Genomic DNA, 27,584 nt, shown 5'->3' with positions numbered 1-27,584 from the left:
CATTAAGAGCAGGAGCTCGTCGTTGACTAGCACGCTGATATGTGATAATCCTTTGCGGAGGCAATGGATGTGGAGGAGGAGTGTTGATGGAAGCCGGGGGAACGAACGGCGACATAGTAGCGGATGTCGATGGCGATCTGGAAGACCGACCTCGAGTAGATGAGCGCTGGCGACCTCTTGTGGACCGAGAACTGGATCCTTCGGAAGAGCTACCTCGATGGGCTGAACTCCTTGGAGAAGGAGTGTGGAATGTGTCATCTACCTCGCCAATGACGGGTGGAGTCGGTATGAGGTACTCATAACCCGTTTGACTCAATGCATCGGTCAACGACGCGTTAATGGAGCCTAAGGTCTGAGAACATAACCAATGCCCCACGTCAACTGGCGATGTAGCGGCCCCTTGAATCGTGTCATTACATTGTGAGCACCGATCGGATGCGCTCAGCCTGTTTGTTATCATTATATTGTTAAAAGAGTTACTTAAAACTATTACTATTTGTTATGAGTGTTGAAAGAAAACGTACCAGTAACGTAGATGTCGGATGGTAATGTGATCCTGGCTGCGCAAATGTGGTGTTCGTTAGGTGTAATATGGAGATACGCCTGTACCAACTCATGTACATAGCAGAGCTATGACCTGTGAAGTTATCTCCTCCAACCAATCTAGATGCTCGGTCGTTCCACGCATCTACATGCGATCTATGTCGTACGAGGTAGTTCTTGTCCCCAGTCCTCCGATCGATCGCATGTAGTTGAGGTTGGGTGTCACAGGCTTGCGGAATTACCTGCTCTAAACCGAATTGACGCATGACACGATCCGGGAGATGTAGCTCGACGATGTCAAAGCAAATAAGAGGACAACGCGATCTCCAAATCTCGTGGCCCGATGTACATATGTGCGGTAGAGCTTCCATCTTAGCCGCTGTGTAAGGCTGCCATGTCATCTGTAATAGAAATCAATATGCTTAGTAATGTATACAATTTATTCATAACTAATACAAATAGTAAATGTTACTAACCTGTTCGTCCCGTTGTCGATCTAGTGCGTCCTTGTAGTAGACGAGAGTATGTGGGGAGTGGGATCTCGAAAGATATACGCGAAGCCAGCTGCAAACAAATAAACATTGATTAACATTTTCATCTATCATAAAATAGTGAAATTATGAATTTGAATAGTGAATTGAGTGTTGCTACCTTACTGCCAAAGGATCCATCCCGCGCCGATGCTGTGACCCTAATATCGGTTCAAAATCATCCGCGTCATCTTCCTGATCATGTTGCCCATCCGGTGGAACCGTCCGAATAATGGGCCTCCCTATATGAATGTGCTCCATTGACCATATCTGTAACAACATCAAGCATTCACCCATGTCCTTTGCATCCTTACGAGATGCTCGACATAAGTTACGATACAAATACGCTAGGGTAGCACTTCCCCAACTGTACTCATCTACGCGCTCCAAGTCTCCCAGTAGAGGGAGATAGATCAACTGTACCGAGTCGCCGCTCTTGTCCGGAAACAAGATGCATCCAAACAGGTACAAGATGTAAGCTCGGGCATGTCTGTCAACCGTCACATCATCTGCATCATCCTCAAGCGCGCTAAAATGCTGTCGGAGCCAAGTCAGCTTCAATGACGATCCAACGATGATCTTCGGCTGTGAGGGGTCTTGAGGATTTTCCGGCCAAACCCCTAGCAGCTCATGTACTAATGCTGGCCAATTTCCCTCCCCATGACCAATGACTGCTTGTCCTTCAACCGGCAGTCCCATGATAACTGCCACATCTTGCAACGTGATCGTTGCCTCGCCAACTGTGAGGTGGAAGGTATGTGTCTCCGGCCTCCACCTCTCCACCAATGCAGTGATAAGAGCTCGATCGAGCTCTAAGCCCCCGCCCAACAACCGGTGAATGTATCTGAAACCAGCTAGCTCGACTACGTCTAATACCCTGTCATCCACCTCCCACCGTAACGTACTCGCCTGGTAGTGCTGACGAGTAACCAATTGGGCAGTGGAGCCCTCCCACGCAGCTACGCTCCTGTGTGTCGCCTGAAGCGTAAGCACTGATGGATCAACTGGGCCCGGCATCGCCATGATCGCTGTTACGTGTTTTTCATCGCCATAAGTGTTATAAAAATCATAAAAATATCATGACTTCCCTCGCATTATCCAAATTTGCAACCAATTCAACATGTTTTTCAATGGGATAATGATCTTTCATGTGATATCCCCACCAATTTGCAACCAATATCATGACTTCCTCACCCCAATACACTATAACGGGAAGTGTAAATTTGAATACAAGAATTTGTGATACTAAGGTATTAGAACACTTATTATAAGGTTCATTTCAAATATAAAAGCTAAATATACAAAAACCATTAAACTAACCCTACAAACTAATAAACTTTCATTGAAGCATTTCATCAAACACTTTATATGCATACTAAACAAATCCTAGAATTCTAAGTACAAATGTGTAAAACGTAAGCTTAAATCATGAAAACAATAGAATGTAACAAACAATTAACGTTTTTATAACTTCAATTCAAAACAATAATGAACAAAAAAACAATTTGCATATTGAACAAAAATTAGGGTTTTATTCATACCTTAAATGAGGATGAAAATGAACTAATACACAAGGAGAAGATGGAAATGTAGATGATTAGCTTAGTTGAATGAGAGGAATTGTAAATTTGAAGTAAATGAGAGTGAAGAATTTTTTTTTTATAGGAAAACCGGCAGCAACAATGGAATGAAGAGCAAAATGGAATACAGTGAAGAACTCACGACATTCTGTTCTTTTGTACTGCTACCAAACCGCCACTTCAAGTGGCGGTTTACTCCACATTAATTTTTTTAAAAAAAAAAAAAATAAAAATCACAAAACGCCATTTCAAGTAGCGGTTTAGTTAAGATCCCTAAACAAAACCGCCATTTCATGTAGCGGTTACATTAAAAAAAAAAAAAATTTCTTAAACCAATCCTACGTGGACGGTAAACTGGGATATACTTTCCCATTTTAAGGAAAGTGAAAATTACTTTTAAATTTGGCAATATTATGAGAATAGACTCTTTATAAACACATTTGTATGTCCGGTCCCAAACTCACCTAAATCAAAAATCAAAAAAAAAAAATCGCAGATCTGTGGTTATTTTTGGTAAGATTTTGCCAAATTGTTTCTTTGATCCGGACGAGAAAAACCCTAAAACACCACTCATAAACATGACTTAAACTCAAACCATGCTACTTGCTGAATTTGGGAGCATCGATTGACGGTTTTCTTAAAATTATCAGGAGAATCAGTGTAAAGCAATAATAATCATTCGAATTTGTGATCGTATTCGTGTTCTTCAATGGTGGATGCACTCTCTTGTATTCCCGCACCTGTACTTCGTAACCTTGCAGATAAACTGTATGAAAAGAGAAAGAATGCTGCAATTGAGGTTCTTTTTAACACCTTAATTTGATTTTCCAAGTTTTTTACTGGTTTTCTTCACCTGACATGGTAATATTGTTGTTCTAGGTTGAAGGAATTGTCAAACAAATGTCCAGTACTGGAGAGCATGAGAAGATTACGGCTGTGATCAAGTTATTGACTGATGAATACACCTTTTCCCCTCAGTCTAATCATCGAAAGGTTTAAATATTTAGTTTTTGGTTCTGGAATTTCTTGTTACGAAGGAATTTACTTATTTTTGGTATTCTTTTTTAGGGTGGCTTGATTGGATTAGCTGCGGTAACTGTTGGTTTGACCTCGGAAGCTTCTCAGCATCTTGAAGTTAGTTTTCACTTAATTTTGTTCACTTTCAACTCTTGATGCAAATGAAAACCTGTTTTCTATTATGGAGCTGAAGTATATTTTTATTAGAAGATGAAGGACTACACGTTTCCACTTACTATACCTTTTAGTGGAATGTTTCAATGATTACACTATGTTTGGATAGGATGGATTGGAATTCCATCATTTTGGATACCAATAGGGTAAGGGACAAAAATGGATGGAAGGAAATTGGAAGGAGGAACTGCAAACTAAATACTTTTGACATTGAAAATATTTAGAAGGAAAACACACTAACCGCTCCTCCCCATCCCTTTCCTTTCAAAAATATCATCCAAACATAGTGTTAGGGGCATGTTTTTTGTGTCTTACATTTGAGGATGATTACAAGAATAAAACCTCATTAATTGAACATTGTCTTTTTAATGTCCTTTTGTAATGTCCTGGGTTGACATTTGTTTGGACTTTGGAGGTGTTATTGTGAGAAGATTATTGTGCTTTATGTTGGCATTGTTGATACATTGTGCACAACTTTAAGATTGAGGTGTTGAGTTTTTCATCTCATATTAGAAGATCGTTAATGGAATTTATAGCTTTTGAAGCAACAGTGTTGAGCTTGAGCATGTAACTGTTGATGCATATGTTAATAAAAGGATATGGTTTCAATGGGAATGCATCAAAGAGAAATGAGGTAATTTTTAAGGGGAGTATAGGGAGTTGTAATATTTTGTCCTTTAGTGTAATATGTGAAATATTAAATAAAGAGAGAGATTGATTACGTGTTATATATTCAAAGAGAGTTTAAATTTGTGGATGAGATCAAAAGAAGGTGGTGGGATCTGATTTCAATTAATGAAATGATGCAAAATGAGTGAGACAACCAAAGATACAAATTGAGAGGAACGAAGGGAGTATATTATTCAAGAAACAAATGTGACTATTGTATGACACTTTGACTTGGAATTCTTTTAGCAACTGTTAGTGTTATTGGTAGTTATCAACCGTGCTAGTAGTTTGTACCTTTATGAGTAGCTACTTCGTTGTTTGTTATTGTATTTTGAACTGCATCGACAATGTTAAATTAGTGTAAATATGTATACTTTCCGAAGGTTTGTGGGTCATGATAACGAAGTGTATGCCACGTTAATATTAATATAGTCTAAAATATACTTGAGGAAGTACGCACTAAAGCTAGGACCTACTATGGTGCAACTATATTTTTCAATCATGATTGGTCTATATCAAGATTCTATATATGCCATTTTAAGCGATTTTGAATGAGATAACTGAAACTCGAATGATTGTAAATTTCATGGTGAATGTTGTTCATTGTAAACATCTACAAAATTAGAGATCCATTTTATACCCTTGTTTTTTAAAAGCACGCCACCTATACGTGAGGAGCACCATGGCGACCAAAAACACGCCTTTGAGACTCAAGGCGCAACGTAATACAAGAGGTGAGGGACAGGCGCGGGCATCGCACGCCTCCTGTATGAAACTTTTTCTTTTTGCTTTTTCTAAGTTTCAGTTACTAAAATACTTATCTTTGCTTGATTTACTGAATTGTCCTTGTAGAAATAGTTGCTTATTAAGAAGAGAAAAAAGCCTCTTTCTTGCCCTACCAAAAGTAGATGAAATAATGTTCTTCTCTTTCACAAGTATGTCGCCACTCTTGATTAGATATTCTTCTTCCCTTTTCTTTTTTCGTTTTATTTTCTCTCTATAGCTTCTTTCTCTTTCTATCTCTTTCTTTCCTCTCGATCTCTCTCTATCTCTGTTTATGCTATCATTTAGTTTTGTTTGTGCTTGTCTTGACATCAGTGTACAATGATTTCCTTTCTGAACAATGATTTTATCAAAACCTGTTGCCTCTTCATACCCTTTGGATCCTGCAAGAGAATATTGTCAACTTAGAACTATATTATCTTATGGCTTTATCTGCTAAAGTAAATTTATCTAATTTTAAGTTGTAATAATATGAATATCATGTTGTTTTAAGTACTAAAAATGTTTTATAATTGATTTTGGAGCCATTAGAGAAATTGTGCTCCTCGCTTACAAAAAGCCCACACCTTCACCTTGTGCCTTGCACCTCGAAAAAAAGACCTTTTGCACCTCAGCGTGCCTCATGCCTTTTAAAACTAAATCAATACCAAGTAAGCATTTTATTAGGAGTTTTCAAAAGTATTTTAAATGTTGTGTAAAAGTACTCTTAAAACCTGTATTTGTAACTTTAGAGTTTTCAAACTTTTCATGGTGACTAAAATATTAGTAGCCTTGTCTTAAATGCATGAGATATCATGTTTTGATCATTATTTTGATGATTTTAATATTGACTAATAATGTAATGATTAGAAAAACACGTTGCGGACTGAAAAGTCTGAAAACCATTGTAGAACAAACCTTACAACTTACAATGAAAAACCCTTTTTTGGATTAGGAATTGGAAAGTTCAAGAATTGTTATGGAAGTCTTTCTCCGTGGCTTGTGAATGCCGTATGAGGATGCTTATTTTTTGGTAGAAGGGTTGTAGTGAGTGAGAATAGTACACAACAACTTGTCATTGTCAAGTGTATGCAAATTTACTCATATAATGACAAAGAGGTTGTTTATGAGAATCTTGGGTTAGCCTAGTGGTTGAATGTTTTCCTTTTCATTCTTGTGACATGGATTCGATTCTCATCACATACAAGAAGGATTAATCACCTTTCCCCCATAACCTAGAGGGACCCTTCTCCCCCTTACGTGTAGGCATTCTTTAACCTATTCTTGAAGTAAAAAAATGTAGTTTCTTATTGATCCTTGTAGGAAGAGTGTGAGACAAATTGTATTGCTTCTGGTGCACCAAGGTGCGTGGCGTAATTGGGTACTTCACATAGCCATTAGGTCTTTACATAAGGCATAAGGAAGAAGAAAATTCCAAATTGGCACAGATACTCGCAGTGGAGCCCTTATTACCGCCAGGGAAGGCCTTTTACCTTTTTAAAACTAATATTAATATTATCTTACATTTCAAAAGGGAAGAACGAATTCCAGAGAATTTTTTAAAGTTTATGTGAGGTTATTTTATTTATTAAACATGATTTATGATTGATTGGGTTGTGTATTTGCCAAAAATAATTATTTTACTAATTATATTCATCTTTACGTGGATAAATATAAATGTGTTTCTGTTAAGAGAATAAGGTGGGGTAACGTAAGAGATCCTTAATTGGTGAAACTCAAATAAGAAAAGGAAAAGGCGGACTTGTGCTGAATTTCTTTATGCTGAATTTCTTTATACAACATATATTTCTGATGGAACTATATGGACAATTGAAGTTACTGTCTGACATTAAATAAGTTGAAGTGAATGGCTTTTGTTTGCTAGAATCTATATGATAGATATGTATTGTGTAGAAATTAACATTATACATGACTCGTTTGTTATTTACTGGTATTAATGTTTGAATTTTTTTTATTATGTGAGAACAGTGACATTTCTCTCCAAAAAAAAAAAATGATATGAACTATGAAAGTAGTTATTGACATTTCGTAAACGCCATATTGTTTCTCAATCAACGGAGATTTTGGTCATTATAAAATTTTTGAAGCTTGTGAAAATTATAAGGTTTTCAATTGTACTTTGTATATATTGTGGTTGATATCTATAGCAATTCTACACAATATCTTGAGACGTTATTTACTGCTGTTACTCATCTCAACTTTCAGCAAATTGTACCTCCTGTGCTCCAATCCTTTTCTGATCACGATAGTAGGGTTCGGTATTATGCATGTGAAGCCTTGTATAACATTGCAAAGGTGAGTAGGTTATTTCTTTTGTATTTAAAACTTTATTCATGTGTAGAACTCACATTTTATTCGTTTTTTTTTCAGGTTGTAAGAGGGGAATTTATTGTGTTCTTTAACCAGATTTTCGATGCTTTATGCAAGCTGTCTGCTGATTCTGCTGCTAATGTGCAGAGTGCTGCCCATCTCTTAGATCGGCTTGTAAAGGTTATTGTTCTCTCATCTCTGTTCAATACAAAAGATACTCATCTAAATCTTGAATGTGGTAATTAATGATAAACCTCAATTTTTAGCAGGATATTGTAACTGAAAGCGATCAGTTTAGGTACCTCATCTAATTTTTTCTCAAGCTGTATGTTTTATTTGATGTTAATGAAACATTTCTATCCCATTTTTTTCTCTTTTTGGATAATATTTTGTGATTGATACTTTTTGGTGTTTTATGAAGCATTGAAGAATTCATACCTTTGCTGAGGGACCGCATGAACGTGTTGAATCCTTATGTTCGCCAATTTTTGGTTGGGTGGATTACTGTCCTGGACAGTGTCCCTGATATTGATATGCTGGGATTTCTTCCAGATTTCCTCGATGGTAACTGCATAAATGATTTAGTACTTCTATCTCTTTTTTAGCTTGACTTTCTTAGTTTAAGTGTTTGATTTCAGGTTTGTTTAATATGTTAAGTGATTCTAGTCATGAAATACGTCAACAAGCTGACTCAGCACTATCGGAGTTTCTACAGGAAATTAAGAATTCCCCAGTAAGCCACTCACTGTTCGCGTTTATGTGTTATATATTCTTTTAAATTGTGTTCGGATCTGAGCGTTTGTGTCAAGAACAGTTGTCTTGTTTTAGGAACAAATTTGGTTATCTTTCATCTTTTGTTTTTCCTGATTATAGTGTTATTTCAAAGTCTGTAGACTACGGTCGCATGGCTGAAATTTTGGTGCAAAGGGCGGAAGCTATTGACGAATTTACTCGTCAGACTGCCATTACTTGGGTACGCATTTTATTTATGGGGGAACTGATATTTCTCAGTACTAGAGTCCAACATTTTTACTTCTCTTGGTACCTATGTACTTCATATATCCAGTATGACTATGATAGTTTGTTTATTACTATGTTGATATGATGTGGTATTTTATCATTGCAGATTAATGAGTTTGTAAAATTAGGTGGGGATCAACTTGTTCCATACTATGCGGATATTCTCGGAGCCATATTGCCCTGTATTTCTGACAAAGAAGATAAAATTAGAGTTGTAAGTTGCTTTTGTCATTGTTTCTATTCTACGCTTTCAATTCTTATGACTAATGCTAAAGCATGAATTTTCTCCAGGTTGCTCGGGAAACCAATGATGAACTTCGCTCCTTCAAGGTTGCTTCAGGTGAAGGTTTTGATGTTGGAGCAATCCTAGTTGTTGCGAAGGGGTATGGTTTATTTCATCTAGAAGAATCTTAACTCTAAGACCTTGAATTAGACTTCAAAATTTGCAATTTCTTTCTATTATTATGTATTCCTGGGATCTTCCACTGTGAAGCCATTGAAAAGTTCTGCTTATGTTTTCTTATATAGAAATAGAATATATTTTTTGCAAGTGAGTTTCTCTTGTAGTTCTTATGAGAAGTAGTTGATTATATGCCTTTTTTGCAGACATTTATCCAGTGAATGGGAGGCTACCCGTATTGAAGCGCTGCACTGGATTTCAGCTCTTTTGGACAAGCATCGTGTTGAGGTACCTCCTTAAATCTCTACCTTAACAATTGGGTGTAAATTGTGTGGTCTATTTTGACTTTTTTAATAGATTGTCTTGCATTGTTTTCTTTTTCTTAACTTCCTAGTATACTATGGTAGAAAATGTTGTCCCATTAATATGATACTCTGCACCTCAGGATATATTCTTTGTGGAACAACTATTAATTATTATTTAATTATTTACTGGATAAGTTATATGTTGCATTTTTTATCTGTCAAGCAATAGTGTAGTGTCTTAAGTATTATAACAGGGTTACCTGTTGAAAACAACTATTTGAACATTTTTTCTCGTCTATAAATCTTTATTTTATTGGTGCTCCAATGTTCCCTACTCCCAAGTGAAGACTTAGTTCTTCTGTAGTGCTAGGTGATTTCGTATATTTTTCTGACATATGTCATTATGCTGTCACAAAGTGGCGTAACACATACTTCCAAATAGGAAATGGAACCTGTGTATTCACTTGATGGAAATCTATTTTGATATCGGGAATATTTTCTTTCTTATTGCTGCCTGCATAGTGTAGCCTGTTTTATTACTGCTTGCTATGTCTGTCCCTGAAGCTTTAAAATTGTGCAGTCAAATTTTCTTATATCTGTGGGTACCTTAATTAACAAACACCGACGCAAGAACAATGCCAAATACTTAAATTCAACAATCAAAAATTACTAGTTGCAAAAATGGCTTCTGCTAATTGATTTATCTTTTTATGTTTTATTCTATATATTTTTTTTGTTACATAGTAAGTTGAGGGAAGAGGAGGGCTAGGTGAGTTTCGAACCAAGGACCTTACTTGGGAAAAGTGGTCCAACTGAGACTATACCCGATTCTCACTGATTAATTTATTTTTAGTTCTTTTAGAATTTGCTTAATGTCTCAGAACAAGATTTTTTAGTTTTCAATTGCTTAATATATCAGAACAAGATTTTTTAGCTTTAGGTTGTTATCATATGGTGAGTTTTACTGTTATTTAGTCTTCTTTGAATTTCATTTAGTCTTTATGGTGAAGTTTTACTGTTATTTACTCTCTTGACTTTCTTTTGGTCTTGGTCTTTTCATGGGAGGTGTTACTTGTACAATACAACTCTTTGATTAAATGACTCATTGAATTATGTGCATTTCTTTTGTAAGTAAAATTGCAAATGATTTTTGCTATCAAGGTTTTATTGTAAAACAATATCCGTGTTATTTCTAACAAGGGTAAGGTTGTTTGCCAAGAGCTATGGCTATAAGTTAAATAAGTTCATTCTGTGTGGTATCTTGGCAGCTGCCAGCCGGCTTGAGCTTTGTTAGTTTCACTTCCTTTTCGTCATCTGAATTCATCCTGGCTTGTATATATTGACCATATATAAATTCAGTTGAGTTATCTAGTCATATTTTTGGTTGTAAATCAAGTTCGTTGTAAATCAAGTTTCTTAGTCCATATTTAAACTCACGTTCCATGTAACTTTCTATTCAGATGAGGAAATGAGAAATAGAATTTCATTGAAAGGATCTTATAATTATTTTTCTGCGTTCATGTTTGCATTTCATACAATCTTGTGATCTGTCTTGTGTTGATATATTCATCAATATTTGGCCAGGTTCTATCTTTTCTAAGTGATATAGTTGATACTCTTCTCAAAGCACTTTCTGATTCTTCAGATGAGGTAACTTTCTATTCTAATTTGCATTTTTGCACATGTTTGCAAATATGCGATGCAATTTGCTCATTTTTTGCTTCAATTTTTCTGTTTTGCTCTTTGTCCCATATGAATTTGTTGTTTTGAGATTTATGACACTATTTTCGGTTCAATATTTATGACTGTGCTACTAGGTGGGATTTTCTGTGTAGTAGCTTTTAAAGTAATTTTCTTATTTATGCTAAACTCTAGTTTTGTGGCTACCATTTATGTATGTTTTTTTCTTTTAAATTAAAGTTATATTACAACCTCAAAAGAAAAGTTAACGTACAAGGGGAACCCCACTAGGAGGACAAAAAGACCCAAAAACCCTCAATGCGACAAAACAACAAACTAAGCACAGGGACCAAACGGCTACCGAAGGGAGGGCGAAGCCACTAACCTGCCCCTGCGCTCACTCCAGCACCCAAAATCCATCTGGAGATAACCAAGTCACCCAACAAACCACATCCAACTCCTACATAGACTACTCTGACAAGAATTCATCAAACCAATTGAATGTAACAAGGAAAAAAGGTCCTGCAGCCTACACTAATAATAGTACTAACAACCAAACAAAAAGTACTCATGCAACAGCAGCAACATTGGAGCCAGCAGAGAGCTGGACACAGCATTCAGCCACAGCTGCGCATCAGCCAAGAAAGACTATCAGGGGCAGCACACTCCTCCAGACCCACCAAAAGACTGCCAGAACCATGATACTACCCAACAGATACCTACCCAACACCACCGATAAGCAGCTGCAGTTGTAACAGCACACACCTCACCTGCAGAACAGAATTAAAAAGCTACACACATAACTCTATAGACATACAACATATATCAAGTTTTGTGGCTACTAAATATAAATAGGGTCAAGCAGCTAAGAACCAAGTTCAAATGAGAACCGTGAGAACCATAATCTCTTAAAAGTAACATTTTTTTTTTCTAAAAGTAACACCTTTCTATGTGAAAAGAAATTCTTTTTTTGGTCAGTTTGTTAGCTTTTTATTTTGGATTTTTTTGAAAAAATTACTATTTGAAAAGTAACACTTTTTGCCAAAAAGTAATACTTTTTGTGTAAAAGTAACTTTTTGGGCACGTTCATCAATTTTTTTGAATATTTTTTAGGGAACTTTTTTTGTCAATTAAGTAACACTTTTTTCCAAAAAGTAACACATCATTAGGCAAAAAGTAACAATTTTTTTGTTCAGGTTTTTTTGTTTTTTTTTACACCAAAGTAACATTTTTTTTGCCAAAAAGTAACATGGTTCTTACGGTTCTCATATAAGCTTAGTACTCACTATGTGTGTGTATTTATAAAAAACTCTTAGTGAGAGAATCTAGAGAGGTCATTTGCTCTCTTATGGGGTTAAGGGGTGGTTGGCCATTTTTGATTGCCCTTCCTCCCATGGGAGAGGGCTTTCAGGTCTCGGGCTGTTTGTCTCACATATGATTTTTCTGGTATATCACACTGGTTATTTGAACATGTTGTGCCCGATGATGGCAGTTTTGTTTAAGGCACTTCCTATTCCTCATCCTCAGCTGGAATATCCCCTCCTTTCGACTTCGAAGGCCTTGGAATGGTTGTTGTGTATGGTAATTACAAACCAAAAACCATTGGAGGGTTGGTTTTCCATTGGCGGTGCCCTTTAACCTCTTCTCTTCTCATGTTTGGCAGAGATGGTTTGATATGTGGACTGCCCACGAGAGATATCATGAGGCTAAAAAGTATAGATATGGGTATTCTTTGTGATGAGAACCAGTGGGATGGTGGTTTTCTTTGGAAGTTGACAGTCATGGTCTTTTTTCCCTTGTGGTGCTACTAGTGGTGGACTAGCCTCATGGGTTCTGGGCTGAAAGGCGGTGTTGGGGCTGCTCCACCCTTTTGTTTCCTATGTGACCAAGGGTGGTGACGACATAGGAGGACACGGGGGGGGGGGGGGGGGGGTGTTCAAAACTGGTGGCGGAAGCTTCCATTGCCGTTCTTTGCTGCCTGGGTTCATGAGGTTGCAGTGCGTGAAGATAATGCTTTATGAAAGCTGACCTTGGTTATCCTGGTTCTCCGATCACTCGACCTACCAAAACATTCACTTTCCGCCCCTTTAGTCGCTTGCCTAATGCGACCGGAGGAGTAATGTATTGCTGATGGAGGGGGCGTAATGGCTGGCTGCGTTTGCATAAGTCTTGAGACGCTGCAGAATCACTAAGTGGAGGGTACGAGTCCACCTCGCTCAGTTGATGGTCATATATGCACTAGGGTTTGATACGTTAGTTGGGCCTTAGCTTTTGGATGCATCCTAATTCTCTTGATTGTTTTGTAGCTGGGTCTAAATTTTTATGTTTATATTTTTTGGCTCGTTTGTTGCTTTGGAAGGCTGTTTATTGGGCTATTCCCTCTTTCGAGTTTCAGTATTGCTTACTAGGGTTTTTGGGTAGTTTTTTTTTTTAGTGAGTCAGGGTTGTTAGGCCTGAGTTCCGGTTTGATTTGGAGGGATTTTGAGTCTTTTGAACCTCTCGGAGGGCTCCCCATGTACTTCATCATTTTTTTGGGTTAGTAATTAATATACCTTTAATTTCCGAAAAAATAGAACATATATTTATTTATTTATCTATAATTCATTTATGCAATGTAAATTTTGAGGGCTCGATATAAAGCATTTTCCTTGGAATATTGTTTTTCATGAAAACTATTTTCCAATGGAAAATGAAAATGATAACTAATTTGTTTGGTTTCATGGTAAACTATTAGGGGGAAATGAAGAAGTTGTGAATGGAAGAGGGGAGAAAAATTGCTTTTGTCGAATTTTAGAGGAAAATGTTTGTAAAGGGATGGAATTTGCTTTTCCACCCAAATTTCCATTTCAATCTTCTTATCAAACCAAACAAGGTAAAATGGAGAAAATAGTTCTCTAAGAACACCGCCTGAAGAAGGGTAGCCTTGAAATTCTGATTTTTTTTCAATTATGGCAAAGAAAATATGTTAGTATCAATGATAGCCTTATGTTTCTGTGAATGAATGAAGTCTTTTTGCATCTATCTCAGGTAGTGCTGTTGGTGCTTGAGGTGCATGCATGCATAGCAAAAGACACAGAGCATTTCAGAAATCTTCTGGTTTACTTGCTTGATGCCTTTCAAAATGACCATTCTCTTCTAGAAAAGTGAGTTCTAGTATGATATTTGCTAATTCTCTTTTACTTTAGATCTAAGAACCCAATTACCTACAATGGTTTTCCAGTATTATGTGCTTATCTCTTCTGACTTTTATGATTATTTAGACGAGGTGCGTTGATAATTCGGCGGCTCTGTGTTCTACTTGGTGCTCAAACAGTGTATCGTGAGCTTTCTTCTATTCTTCAAAAGGAACCCGATCTTGATTTTGCATTTATTATGGTTCAGGTATGTATTTCTGTGCATCAAATCATGTATGCACTATGAAACTTCAATGCTGAGAAAGTTAATAAATTATAATGTAACACAAGGTAGTCTTTTTCTGGCATGAGCTTGTTCTTGATTGTATATATGAAGGTGAGCTTGAATTAGTTTTTGTTTTCTCATTTTCAGGCTTTAAATTTAATTTTACTAACATCGTCTGAGTTATCGGAACTGCGTGAGCTATTGAAACAATCTCTTGTCAACTGTGCTGGGAGAGACTTGTTTCACGCTTTATATGCTTCTTGGTGCCATTCTCCAATGGCAATCATTAGTTTGTGCTTATTAACGCAGGTAATTGATTGTCATGACAGTCTATATATTTAAGTTTAGTTTTTTTGCTTATATTTTCTTGTTTTTATTATTCATAATAGACATACCAGCATGCCAGCACTGTCATACAGTCTATGGTGGAAGAAGATATCAGCATTAAATTCTTGGTCCAGCTTGACAAGTTGATTCGGTTACTTGAGACTCCAACCTTTTCTTATCTGAGATTGCAGGTGCACACTTTCATAGTGTAATCTGGCTATGCCTTTTAATCTCCATTCAAATTTAATCTTTCACCTAGGCTTCAACACGAGGGTCAAGGATTGTTGATGTAGACCATTTGATGTTGGAAGTGGGAAAAAAATGGATTTATTTGTGAGAATTGCCTTATACAACAAACTTTTTTGCGGAAACCTACCTTTTAACGTTTTCTTCTGTGAGAAAATATGATTAAAACTTTAAATATTTTTTGCGAGGACCCACAGGTTGATGATTTCTGGTGAATTGATTTGTTTTTCCAAGAAACTACCTTTTAATCAATTTGTTTTTACCACAAACTCAATGTATCGGGAACATGGTAGACACAATTTACGTGTGGAATGGGTGCAGGAATGGTGAATATAGTGTATCTGGAAAAAAAAACATTTTGTTTGTGTGGGACTGGGATTTCGCTTTTATTTATTTATTCATTCACTTCCCAATGGAGCTTTAGCTTTTAATAATTAAAGTAATTACTGTATTGTTCTTCTGGACGTGATGAATTGCTATTGTTTTTTATTGTATGGCCCAATCCCCATTTATTTGTAAGTTCATAGTTAATTATTCTAATACATTGTACATCCTAATATGAAAACCTTAAAAAGGATGAAGTTATATTTATCCTTGAGAAAGGCAATCCTATCCACAATACCTGCAACTTTTCCGTTCCCAAACTGCATTCTCGACTTAATGCACATTATTGATTTGAAATGTACAAGTCTTTCTTTGTACAAGTCTCCCATCACAATTGGTTCGAAATGTAGGATTTGTTACTGGCATGATTTAGGGCGCTGAATTTTCAATTGTTGCACTCTTTTGATCTTCTACCTTCCTTGGCATTGTGTGTCGTTGTGTCATCGTAAGCTTGGAGAAATATGGTTGTGTAACCTGTATATCATGTTTCCTATTTCTCATTATTTTCTGTTTCAACTTACGAGTTGCTATTAAGACTGGTTCAAGTTCCAGATACCCTGAATGTTTCTTTGCTACATCTATAAAGTTTAAGAGAACTATTTCGGTGAATAACTTGCAATAGTGAAGTATTTTTTTCTGAGGATTCTACTACTTTAATGGTTAGTCCTTGTTGCTATGACTTGTGGTGGATGATGTTGTTTTCTTATTCATGGTCTGCTCAGCTTCTGGAGCCTGGAAGATATACTTGGTTGTTGAAAGCCCTTTATGGCCTGCTTATGTTACTTCCCCAGGTACCATTTTTCTATCTTTGGCACTAAGAAAACTTCACGTAGTGTTTTCTTTCACTTGTTTCCTTTTCCTCTTTTTTTTTTTTTAAAGATTTGTATTCTGTATGAGATTTTAAATAAAAAATGATGAGGAATATTGGGTTTATTTTTAATGTGGGTATTGAGACATTGATTTTAGTTCTAAATGTGTCCAATTTGGCTGTTTGGAGTGGTTTATTTTTCAGATGGTGAGTCATTTGGTTTCATCGGGTTTATTATTGTCCACTGCAACTTGCAACTATCTGATTATGAAGAACATATCTATATTAGTTGAATAATCTTGTTGTAGGGTCGGGTAAATTCAGTTAGGTCAACATTGTGCTATTTCGGAGATTAGGATCGGGCAAGTTTATTGTCCATATTGTATGCTAGGTGTAAGTCTGACAAGAAATCAATCTAGAAGTTTGAAACTAAAATTTAGGTACATAGTTCAATCGTTTTTTTAGCCTAAAGTTTCTTTTGTTTATTTTAATGGTCTTGAAAGAGAAATTCTGAGCCTTAACTTTCTTCGATATATTTTAATAGTTATTTTGACCTCCTTTGGTGCAAAAAATATTGAAGTTTCACATCTGATTGCTCCCAAAAGATAGAAATTCATGACTTTATCCCTTGAAATGTTTATTGGATTATATGGAACTTTTTGTAGGTTATAATATGAACTTCTTCTGTATATTATACTCTTACCCAATTGCTACAAGAGTGGACCCAAAATGTGCCTTTTCAGGAGTTTAATTCATAACCCTCAGTACATGTTTAAATAATCTGTATTTGTAGAGTAGAGGAAGCTATTCTCTTGGGCTGAGCTGATTGTAAGCAATGGACTGAATGATTGATGTTAAGACTTAAAGAGTGCGGTTGATGCATATAAGAGGCTTAGTACCACCGTAGAAGTGGAAGTTAATTTAATTCTCAAAACACTCCATGATATGTTAAGGATATGTCTCAAACTACCATGTGACTTGAGAAAAACTACATGTTTGGATTTATAGTGGGATGTGAGTAAACTAATGAGGAATATATAACAAACAACATATAAGATAAAGGTTCAAATAGAAGACATATCCACCTTCTTAAATTTATCCAGTGAACTCTTCCGATTCAAGCTACCGTACTTAAGTTTGGGGACACATATCTCTTTCTTTTCCACCTTCTATTTCTCACTTCTTCTACTTCATTCTTCCAAAAATTTCTCCTTGATTTTAACATTTTCACTTAAAAATTTGTCCTTCCATTTGACTATCATTGCTTATATATACCAATTGTACATGCCCTTTTTCTCACTCAACTCATTACTGCCACCGAGGGATAGTGACCAACAACTCTTCATCTATTTGACAAGATAAATTGTGGGTTGAAGTACGACGTCATTCAATCGGGACAGTGCCTGGCGTTCCTAGTGATTAAATTTCTAGATTTTGGTTGACGGAGAAATGTTAGAAATTGAGTAAGTCATGAGATACATACGTGGTGGTTTTACCACCACTTAATAGTCATACTTAGACATTTTTCTTTAGAAAGTGGCTGGTTGAAACAAATGTGCTTTGAAAAAATATTTGCTTTAAAAAGTGGTTTTGCAAATTTTTCTTATTTCAATAGGTCATGACAAACACGCGGTCAACCTATCAATTAACGGTAAAACTTTAATATAATTCGTTAAATGGTGGCTTTTTGAAATGGATATAATCATATAATTAAAATGTAATGATATATATATATGTGTGTGTGTGTGTATACATATATTCATATATATATATATATACATATGTTTTGGCAAAATGATGTGAACTATGTGTTTTTTACATTTTAAAATACGTGTCATAATAATTTTGAATAATAGAGTCCTTGAATTTATACCCCCTCAATCCCATTAACTATACATGCATAGCATAAGAAGATACATAATATTTTCATTTCTTGCACTCACGTTTTAAATTTTTGTTATCAGCAAAGTGCAGCATTCAAGATTTTGCGTACGCGACTGAAAACTGTGCCTACATATTCCTTTGTTGGTGAGCAGAAATACTGGAGTACGCCTCCAGAAACGTCGCATTCAAAGATTTCAAATCATGTGGACATCGAATTACATTATACCCAAGATGGTGTCATGATGCAGGATGGGGAGAATATGTCTAATGGAATTAATTTTGATTCTAGATTGAAGCAATTTAAGCAAATGCAGCAGGAACATCGGGTAAATGCTAAATCACAAGCACAGTTGAGGAAGTCTTCAGTCAATATGACAAAGGTAGCAACTCTGCTGTTCCCTTGGCTGCTATTTTTATACTCATGCTTTTGCCACTGCACTGTGATTCTGGAGTCATAATGTGTCGTCTGATACATTTAGGTTTCATTGGTAACAAAAGGTTCATTGAAGGCCTATGACGTAAATATGTCAGATTGATATTCTTTTAACGGCCTGTTTGGTAATCGGTACTAAATGGTGGGAATGGTAATGGAAAATTAGTGTAATTTTGGTAGGATTATCTCGTAATATGTTTAATGATCATGGTTATACTCCTTCAACATTCTCATTTTCTTCACAAAATTCATTCCAATGCATTACCATTTAAACATGTGGTATTAGGTGGTAATGAAAAATTATGACATAAAAAACGCTTATATGATCAAACTTTCATTACCATGGGAATGTCATGTACATATCATGAAAGTTTACACTACATAACATTCCCATTTCAATCATTTAGTACCGATTATCAAACGGGCCATAATTGTTTTATGTAAATAGGCCTGTCAAAAAGTGAAATAGGTGCTCCAAACCCCAAAATTTGATTTGAATGAGCCACAGAATTTGTAGTCTTGTGAGTTAGGGTGAAGTTAACAAAAATAATTATAACAATGAAAAATCTAACAAATAAAAATGAACTCTTACACAATGTCCTGCTTGTGCCATGCTTTCTTCACAACCATTGAGAATTAGTAAGTGCATTGATCTGACCCTATGAAGTGTTGGACAACGCATAAATAATGATGGGTCATTATTTTGGGCTAACATTTGAATTATGTGCCTAAATTAGAAGGTTAGAAGCTCTAGATATAAAATATGACTGGGTGCACCTAACCAGAGATTGACCTGAAGCACTGGTGTGGGTCAGGTCACTCTCTGCTAGCTAGAATGTATTACAGTATGGGTCTGATGACTGATCCAACATAACTGGAGCAAAACTTAGTTTTGCTTAAGATATCTCCTTGTATCTCATGCTTGATTCATTATGAAATATAGATCTTAGGGATGTGATACAGCCCTTATCCCATACAAACAAACTCTATAAACAAAGCCTCCAATAGCCACTGCCAATAATTCTCGGACTTTAAGCAAATTTTAGGAAGTGCCAGAAAATGGATATGAATTCTGGCATCATATGTTGGTTGAAAACATTAGCATGTGACCATCTGGTAATCCCATGGGCCATGAGGAGAGCAAGAATGTTATTGAAACCCTTGATAATTGCTGCTGGTGTTCGTGTTGCTTGTGAGGTGTTGTTTTACTATGTCCCACTGATGAACACTTGAAAGTACTTGAAGATTTTTATCTGTAAGAGAAATACTCACCCTGATATTTTACAGAACCGAAATAATTTCAATTATTCTTACCAAAATAATGGCTTTTTAATCGAGTAAATTAACCTCGCAATACCTTATGCTTGTTTTTTGCTTCACTCGCAAATACCTCATGGAATTTGCTGAACTTTGCTTCAAGGGGAATAGTTAACAAACTAATGAATTTTTCGTAAGCTATAATCTGATTTTTAAATGAAATGAACTTTTATATATAACTGATTTTCCCCCCAAAACTAAAGCCTACAAAAATTCGGAAATTTAACGAGTGCCTCCCTTTTAATTGGAAATTGAACAATAAAATAATAAACTTACACAACAATCCTCACTAATTTATGACTACCACGTAATTGCCAAAAAAATCAATTAGGACTGCCACATAAAGTAAAAACTCTATTGGGGTAATTTGTTACACTGACAAACAAATGATTAGTATGACCCAAAGATATGATGAACAGGTGTTTAGCCCCACTATATGTGCAAATAAGTAGACCCTTGATTCACTAGAGCTCCATGCAACTCAAACCTATGTTAACGTTGAAGTTCATTCTACTCGAGATGACATCTTGTTACACTCATTTGAATTTTAGGACTCTAAACTTGTATTAGTTGTGGATTCTTACCCTTTGACCAAACAAGAAAATCTCTAGTTGCAGGATTGAGCCAAAGCTAGTGTGCTTGGATTTCTTTTGATTGTTAAAGATTTACTTTCTTGAACTTACTGGGAATCATTCTTGCTAACTTTTGATATCCTTCAAAAACAATTCTGTCTAATCATTAGTATACATTAAGGGAGTGTTTGGTATGACAAATGAAAATGTATTGGAAATGGAATGGATAAAGAAAGATAAGGGTAATTTAAGTGTTAATATTATTAGTTCTTTGGTATAAAGAGATGTAAAGGGAATTTGTTTCTAGTGGGAAATGAATGATAATAATTTGGAGATATCCATTACCCTGAAAGGGATTTATAACCAACACCGTAAGTGAATCCCGTACTTAAACCTAAAAGCTCATACAAAACACCCCTTAAGAAGATGCTATCATAATTGCCACATATTCTTATGCTCAATTTTGTGGCTCTTGTTAATTGATGTGTAGGAGGTTCAGAGACCCGAGGAAAACGAGCAATCATCATCTACTACAGACACCAACCAGCCTCCACAATCCGTAAAGAAACCACCTGCACAGTTGTAATTGTAATTATTTGATAATTTCATTTATTCTGGTTGGGCCACTCTCTCGCTCCGCCTGCTTGGATCTGATTTTGGGATCTGATATTATTTCTGAAGTTGTATATTTCCTGTAATTTTTCGTTTTTTGGGTTAATTAGGGGAGGTTTGGTTGGTAGTTCACATTGAGAGAGCCTCAGGGTCATATGAAAAGCTCAATTCTTGGATTATTTGCCCTATCTATATATATTTTATATATTTTAATCAGGATGGGCAATGGTTGTTCTGCTGTCGTGGTTCCTGATGTTTTACTAAAAACCGAGGTGGGATAGAGGACTTTGCAAAGGCCGTTGAATCTGTTGCCGATTGTTTAAGAAGCCGACGTCTGATTTTTGTATATACACCAAGGCCGCTGGCGAGATTGAAAATATTACATTTTGTATTCAATATAGTGCAACGGCAACTTTGATTAAGCCAATTCTGTGCTTACTATTTTGTTGTGCTTTGGTAAGTGTAGTTAAGTGTCAAGCAATGTCAAATATTTAAAACTTGATTTTTTAAGAAAAAAAAAAATCTACCTCATTTCACATGTTGAGCTGCCTTCATACTTTATGTTTATTTGAGTTTGCTATACTTTTTATCTTGCATTGTTCATTTGATTTTGTTACATTTTTTTTTAGTGAAATCGTTATTTCTTTTAATGTTGTTTGTGTTTAATTTTGTTGATATCTACCCTCATATCCTTTATGTTCTTTTGAGTTTGTTACTATTTAGATTTTGGTTAGTTATTTGATTTTGTTATATTTTTATTTAAATTTTTGTATTATTTTTTCTCTTTAATCTCATTAACAAATTGGTTTTATCTCCATCTTATTCTTGTAAAGACACTTTCCTTATAGCAAAATCAATAGGCAGAGGCGGAGTATAATCGTCCTTTCATATTATTCACAAATAACAGTGACACAAATAGTTACTAACAGTTTAATTTTTGTATAAATACACGAAATATATTGATCTAGTGATTACTATTTGTTTTTTTTTTATAAATAAATTAACATTATTTAAATATCTATTCTCGTTACCATAAGTAAAATTAAATAATTTGATTATAAATTGTTTTTCTTTATATGTTGTATTATTTGATGCTAATTAATTGATTATTATATATTTTTATCTTATTTAGAAAAATATTATTTTTTGATATCTGGATTTTGATTAATAACACTTAATCACCGATATTGGGGGAATAAAATAGCATGAAAGTATGTCAAGTGTTATAGTAGGTTTCTTGTTTAGTACTCCTATACGAATTTATTATTATTATTTAAAATATCATTGTTTTATAATTTTTTACGCAAAGAAGATTTTCATAGTCAGTATATTTTTTGGATTTGACTTTTTTTAGAATTTGACTAATTGGATGATAAAATAGATTATGTTTACTAATGTTCGATTAAAATTTTTACTATCCATTTTCCTGTTTTTCCTGCATATTCTTCAATGGCTCTCTCTATAATGTAAGCATGTGCTTATAGTTGATTATGCCTTATAAATTATAATTTGTAAATTACTCCTAATATTGACTAATCCATCAGCAACAACAATAATGTCAGAGTATTGATCCCAAAAAATTAATATTGGTTATGTAACTCAACACATCAATTCCAATAATCTTATGCATAGATATCAAAAAACTCAATTTAACTCGTAAAGTACTTAATGTGATATCAAGTGAATATTGTTCAATATCAAATAAGAAAACAATGTAAAAATAATACGTCAACGTAAAATACAAATTAATACAAATTAAGAGAAGGACGAATAAAGTAACAATCTTTATAATTTAAAATTGTAACTTTCTAAAGGCAAAGTAATCATCAATTATTGTTCATTCATAAAAAATCATCAACTAATATTTATTTGCTTTTTGGTAATGGAAAATGGTTATAAGGATTTCAACTATTACCTATTTGCTTAAAATAAATCTAATTAATATTAATTTTTTTCCCAAATTATTATTCAAGTCCGCCCATTTTTAAAGCCGAGTGAATCAAGCCTGGCGGATAGCCCACCCTTAAACAACGGAAAATTTGAAAAAAATAAGGTTATTTAACAACTTAATTCCCAAAATAAGCTTCGGGAAAACTTATTTCCCAAAATAAGCTTCCGTACATCCAAGCCTAGCCTCGGGTAAAATCGTTGTTACTAACAGCGAAAGAGGAAAAAAAAATTAAAAGGCCAAAGTCGCTTTTACTAACAGCGACTTTGGCCTTTTTATTTTTTCCAGATTGCTTCTTCCTCATTTCAGTTCACGCCTTCTCTTTGCCATTGAGGAACATTGTTGAGCTCTGTTTCTCCTTGCACCATTAAAATCAACTTCAATCCTTCAACTAAACTCATCAAATTTCAAGTTTGTACCAGTAATTAGTTATTTCATCTTCCTACATTGACGTAAGGTACTAATTTTTTGTGTTTTTTTTCCATATTCGAAAAAATTAGGGTTTACTTGATTTTAATGAACTTTCACATGAATGTAGGTTTTTAAACTTCTAATTTACTAATTCTTGTTCATCTACAGCTTATTGAGGTACGTTTTTAATTTAATTTTTTTTATTTGGTCTTGATTTTAAAATGTATGTCATTTATGGTGATGTTGATTTTGTATGTATTGTTGTAGAATTTGAGTCATTTCGTATGGCTGTTGTATGCTTTTGGAATGGTTCAATTCGATCAACTAGTAACAATGTTAAGTACATTGGGGGAAGACGTAAACTGTTTGCATGCAACTCATACATGGATTTGATTGAATTTAAACATTTTATATGCTCTAAGATTGGCATTGACACTACAAGAAGTGCTGTTAATTTAAGTTTTAAGTACAATCTGAGTGGAGATTTGTTGGCTTTTCCGGTTGAGGATGAGGAGGCTATAGATGCAATGTGGGAGTATTCAAGGTCTACCCCTAGTCCTTCTTTAGAGTTATATGTAGAAGAGGTGCCCCTAGGGAATGAAGATATCAATGTTGTGGAAACAAATGCATTCATGAATATAACTTCTTCTGCTCCTTCTCATACGCCCTTCCCTACCCAAGAAACCCAAAATCCCTTTATGCCATCTTCTTCTTGTCCTTCTAATAAACCCAATTAACTTCAATTTCAAGTATCAAATGATGATACTTTTAACTTAGAAGATACAAATGAGCCTTGGGATGATGTTAATAGTGAGAGTAGTGAATTCGTTGAAGCTCCTTCTGAAGACGATGTGGGTGTTGACGAGGAGGCTCTAGCTAATGACATGACCTTAGGAAACATTCCAACAATCGTTGCCCCTACACCCTATGCACTGGTTCCCCCTCTAGATGAACACATTGAGGACAACTCTTGAAGGTCTTGGGATTGTGATACAAGCTACACCGACGAAGGAGAGTTTCAAAAGGGTATGATGTTTGATAACAAGGATGCGTTGTTGGATGCTGTTAGATTGTATCATATTCGTAGAAACGTTGAGTACCGTACTGAGACTTCAAATCAAACCGTGCTCACCTTGAAGTGTAAGAGAGGGTGTGGTTGGAGGCTTAGGGCTAGGAGGAGCTCCTATTCACCATCATGGGAGATTATTACGTATAAAGGGAAGCATGGGGGTTGTGTATTAAGTACTGAAAACGTGTTAGCTGGGCACATTCATTTGACATCTTCTGTGATTAACAATCTTATTAGAAATTGTGTTGCTCAAGACCCATCAATTAAGGTCTCTGTTGTGCGTCAAATGGTGAAAGAAGAAGAATGATGTAGAATGGATATAATGAAGTATGGGAATTGAAAAATGATGGAGCTATTTACAGAGCATCATTACAACGGCTATTTTTCTAATTAACAACGGCTACTTTAGTTCATAAAAAAAAAATTAAAAGGCCAAAGTCGCTGTTAGTAACAGCGACTTTGGCCTTTTAACTTTTTTTTTCCTCTTTCGCTGTTACTAACAGCGATTTTTCCCGAGGCTAGGCTTGGATGTACGAAACCTTATTTTGGGAAATAAGTTTTCACGAAGCTTATTTTGGGAATTAAGTTGTTAAATAATCTTATTTTTTTCAAATTTTCAATTCATGTAAATTCAAGAGTATAAATGAATTAGTACTCGCTTCGTTTCATTTCAAACGTCTCATTTGGTTTTTGGACATTATTTATCACTCACTCTTAATTTGCATCAATAAAATATACTAATAAAAAAACGACTTGAGACATGTGTCAAGTTGTCATTAAAAAATTTCCGCCTTTTTTCTATCATTGAAAGAGAAACTTTTGATATTTGATTTGATATTTAAGAAAACAATTAACTTCTTAAAACATGTAATATTGTTGATGGACTTTAACTATATGTGGTGATATATTGAAATACTATATTTTCTTATATAAACCAAAAGTAGAATATACATGTAAATTTTTATTTTAACTTAGATAATAAATTATTATCTCATAATGAATATGCAAACTAATTTGACTATTTTTTTAACTAAATTCTCTTTCCTATCTATCATGGTTGAAGACTTTTAAAGTTTATTTGGGTTAATTATCAATAATTACTATGAGTATATATGTTTTAATATTGTTGTATGATAAATTATTTATTCACTTTGATGATGATAATATCATAACAAATACAAAGAATTAAGTGTATGTTGTAAATGAAATAATTTTACAAAATAATATCACTATTCATACCAGTAAATATTTACAGCATCCGTATTTTACACAGGCATCTATCTAATTTTATTATAATCTTATAAGTTAAAACATAATCAAAAGAGATCGTGTTTGATTCTGAAACAGTTATAAAACCGTCTCTGTTAAAAAATTACTATTTTAATAAGTAAAATGAGTTTGTCATTTTAAAAGTAAAATTTTACTTCGACTTTTAGATATTAGTTTTATTATTTGTGGGGACCAAATAAATTATATGACGAAAAATATGGGTGTATTACCCATCTCATACTTTAATGAGTATGAGTATGAAGTTGAGTCACCCGTAATTTTGCCACATAATTTATGATTCTTCAAGCTAACTCCTTATTTATAAACCTGTATACTCCATTCCCCTTTCTCCTTCACTATCAATTAGAGTAAAAGTTATGAAAATTCATCCTCTTCCAAAGCATAAACTCAAAATCTAAAAAATTGATGTTTACTTTTCCATTGTAGAAGAAGGAGAACACATCTAGTACTATCACCATCTCCATCCCTTTTGTGTTTGAATTTGGATTTGAATTTTAATTGAAGAAATTGCTCATCAAAGTAATTCACAAACTAATCTATTTAAGCATAAATTGAATGTTTTAAGTAATTTCTATTAGCACCAAATCTAGGTTTTCTTTTAAAATAATTTTGGGATTTCCTAATCAATTTTTCTAATTGGGTGATATAATTATGATATCAAAATATTTCTCTAGTATCGAATTGATTTTCTTATCAAGTTTTAGGTTCTTGTTTGATGTTGATTAGTAATGGTTATTTAAGTTTAATTTTCTAGTATCAAATTATGTAATATGGATTCTGAAATTTCAGATCAAAAAAGGGTCCTACTGCTTTGCAATTTTCTGTATTGTTATGTTCGTTTTTAGCTTTTGGTATCTTCATAAGATTTGTAGAGCTTCGAATCATGGTCACGTGGGCACTTGAATCGCCCCAAAATGAGTTCGTATGAGGAGTTATGTCCAAAATACTAGTAGGCTGTCATGAAAATCAACAATGAGGTTTCTGTTTTGTTCTGTTCGAATCTGTTTGGCTATTTTTGAAATAGTTAGAGTCATTTCTGGGTTTTGGTATCTTCATAAGATTTTTTAGAGCTTCGAATCGCGGTCACGTGGGCACTTGAATCACCACAAAATGAGTTCGTATGAGGGAGTTATGTCTAAAATACTAGTAGGCTGTCATGAAAATCGACAATGAGGTTTCTGTTTTTCCATATTTCAGGGCCGTTCTGATTGTTTTTGGGTTTTAGTGTCTGCATAAGAATTATAGAGCTCTGAGTCAGGGTCGCGTAGCCACTTGAATCGTCCCCAAATGAGTTCGTATGAGAGAGTTAGGACCAAAATACTAACAGACTGTCATAAAAATCGCGAATAATCAATCATAAGATTAATTGTTCAAATTGGGATCAATTTACGGTTATTATTCTTTCTTTATTGATTGGTATTGTTGAATTATGGTCCTTAATTGATTATTATGAGTGTTGGTACAAGTATCAAATTTGGGAATATAAGTATCAATTGGGTATTTGATTAGTTGATATTATTTGGATAGGATATAAGTTGGATATTGGGATTTAAGATTGGTATAAAATTAGTTAAACTCCATTGATAGTAACTCAAGTTCTTATATGTTGATGGTTGATGATGAATTGATTTATATTTTAAGTAATGATTGTTGATTTCAAAAGAAAATTTAGTGAACTATTGTTTTGTTTTATATTGAAATCGACATTATAAAAATGTCCGTTTTTGGGAATTGGCAACGAATATTTATATTCGGATTATTGTGAAATCCTATAGCTTGATAATAGGTAATGTTTATTCGAATCGGTCTCGAGCCCCCGATCCCGTTTCGTTCTTGCAAGAACCGTATTCTCGGTGATGACGATCACCCGTGT

General features: G+C 34.6%; 2 protein-coding genes across 6 annotated transcripts; one reads left to right on the top strand and one right to left on the bottom strand.

Moving 5' to 3' along the window:
* Nucleotides 1-332: 332 nt before the first annotated feature.
* LOC130821132 (serine/threonine-protein phosphatase 7 long form homolog) lies at nt 333-2,340 on the bottom strand. The gene is made up of 4 exons (XM_057686778.1): nt 1,195-2,340; nt 1,020-1,107; nt 525-944; nt 333-446 (listed from the first exon to the last, which is right to left on the bottom strand). Exons 1-4 carry the CDS (start codon nt 2,094-2,096, stop codon nt 414-416), a joined length of 1,443 nt encoding a protein of 480 aa, XP_057542761.1. The 5' UTR covers nt 2,097-2,340; the 3' UTR covers nt 333-413.
* Nucleotides 2,341-3,105: 765 nt separating this feature from the next.
* On the top strand, nt 3,106-21,531 carry LOC130821131 (protein VAC14 homolog). 5 transcript variants are annotated; one of them, XM_057686775.1, is made up of 20 exons: nt 3,106-3,452; nt 3,533-3,646; nt 3,722-3,787; nt 7,502-7,591; nt 7,667-7,786; nt 7,873-7,904; nt 8,028-8,170; nt 8,264-8,339; nt 8,480-8,579; nt 8,733-8,840; nt 8,918-9,009; nt 9,233-9,314; nt 10,916-10,981; nt 14,039-14,154; nt 14,272-14,392; nt 14,558-14,719; nt 14,800-14,928; nt 16,090-16,158; nt 18,140-18,439; nt 20,872-21,531. In XM_057686775.1, exons 1-20 carry the CDS (start codon nt 3,363-3,365, stop codon nt 20,965-20,967), a joined length of 2,172 nt encoding a protein of 723 aa, XP_057542758.1. In that variant the 5' UTR covers nt 3,106-3,362; the 3' UTR covers nt 20,968-21,531. The 5 variants fall into 5 exon arrangements, with proteins under 5 accessions (XP_057542758.1, XP_057542757.1, XP_057542760.1 ...); XM_057686774.1 differs by having other exon boundaries at nt 3,107-3,452; nt 7,876-7,904; nt 8,245-8,339; nt 8,493-8,579; XM_057686777.1 differs by having other exon boundaries at nt 3,108-3,452; nt 7,754-7,786; nt 7,876-7,904; nt 8,245-8,339; nt 8,493-8,579.
* The last annotated feature ends 6,053 nt before the right edge of the window (nt 21,532-27,584 follow it).

Source organism: Amaranthus tricolor, chromosome 8 (genome assembly GCF_026212465.1).
Source record: "Amaranthus tricolor cultivar Red isolate AtriRed21 chromosome 8, ASM2621246v1, whole genome shotgun sequence".
Classification (NCBI taxonomy): domain Eukaryota; kingdom Viridiplantae; phylum Streptophyta; class Magnoliopsida; order Caryophyllales; family Amaranthaceae; genus Amaranthus; species Amaranthus tricolor.
This window is presented reverse-complemented; position numbering and strand designations above follow the sequence as displayed.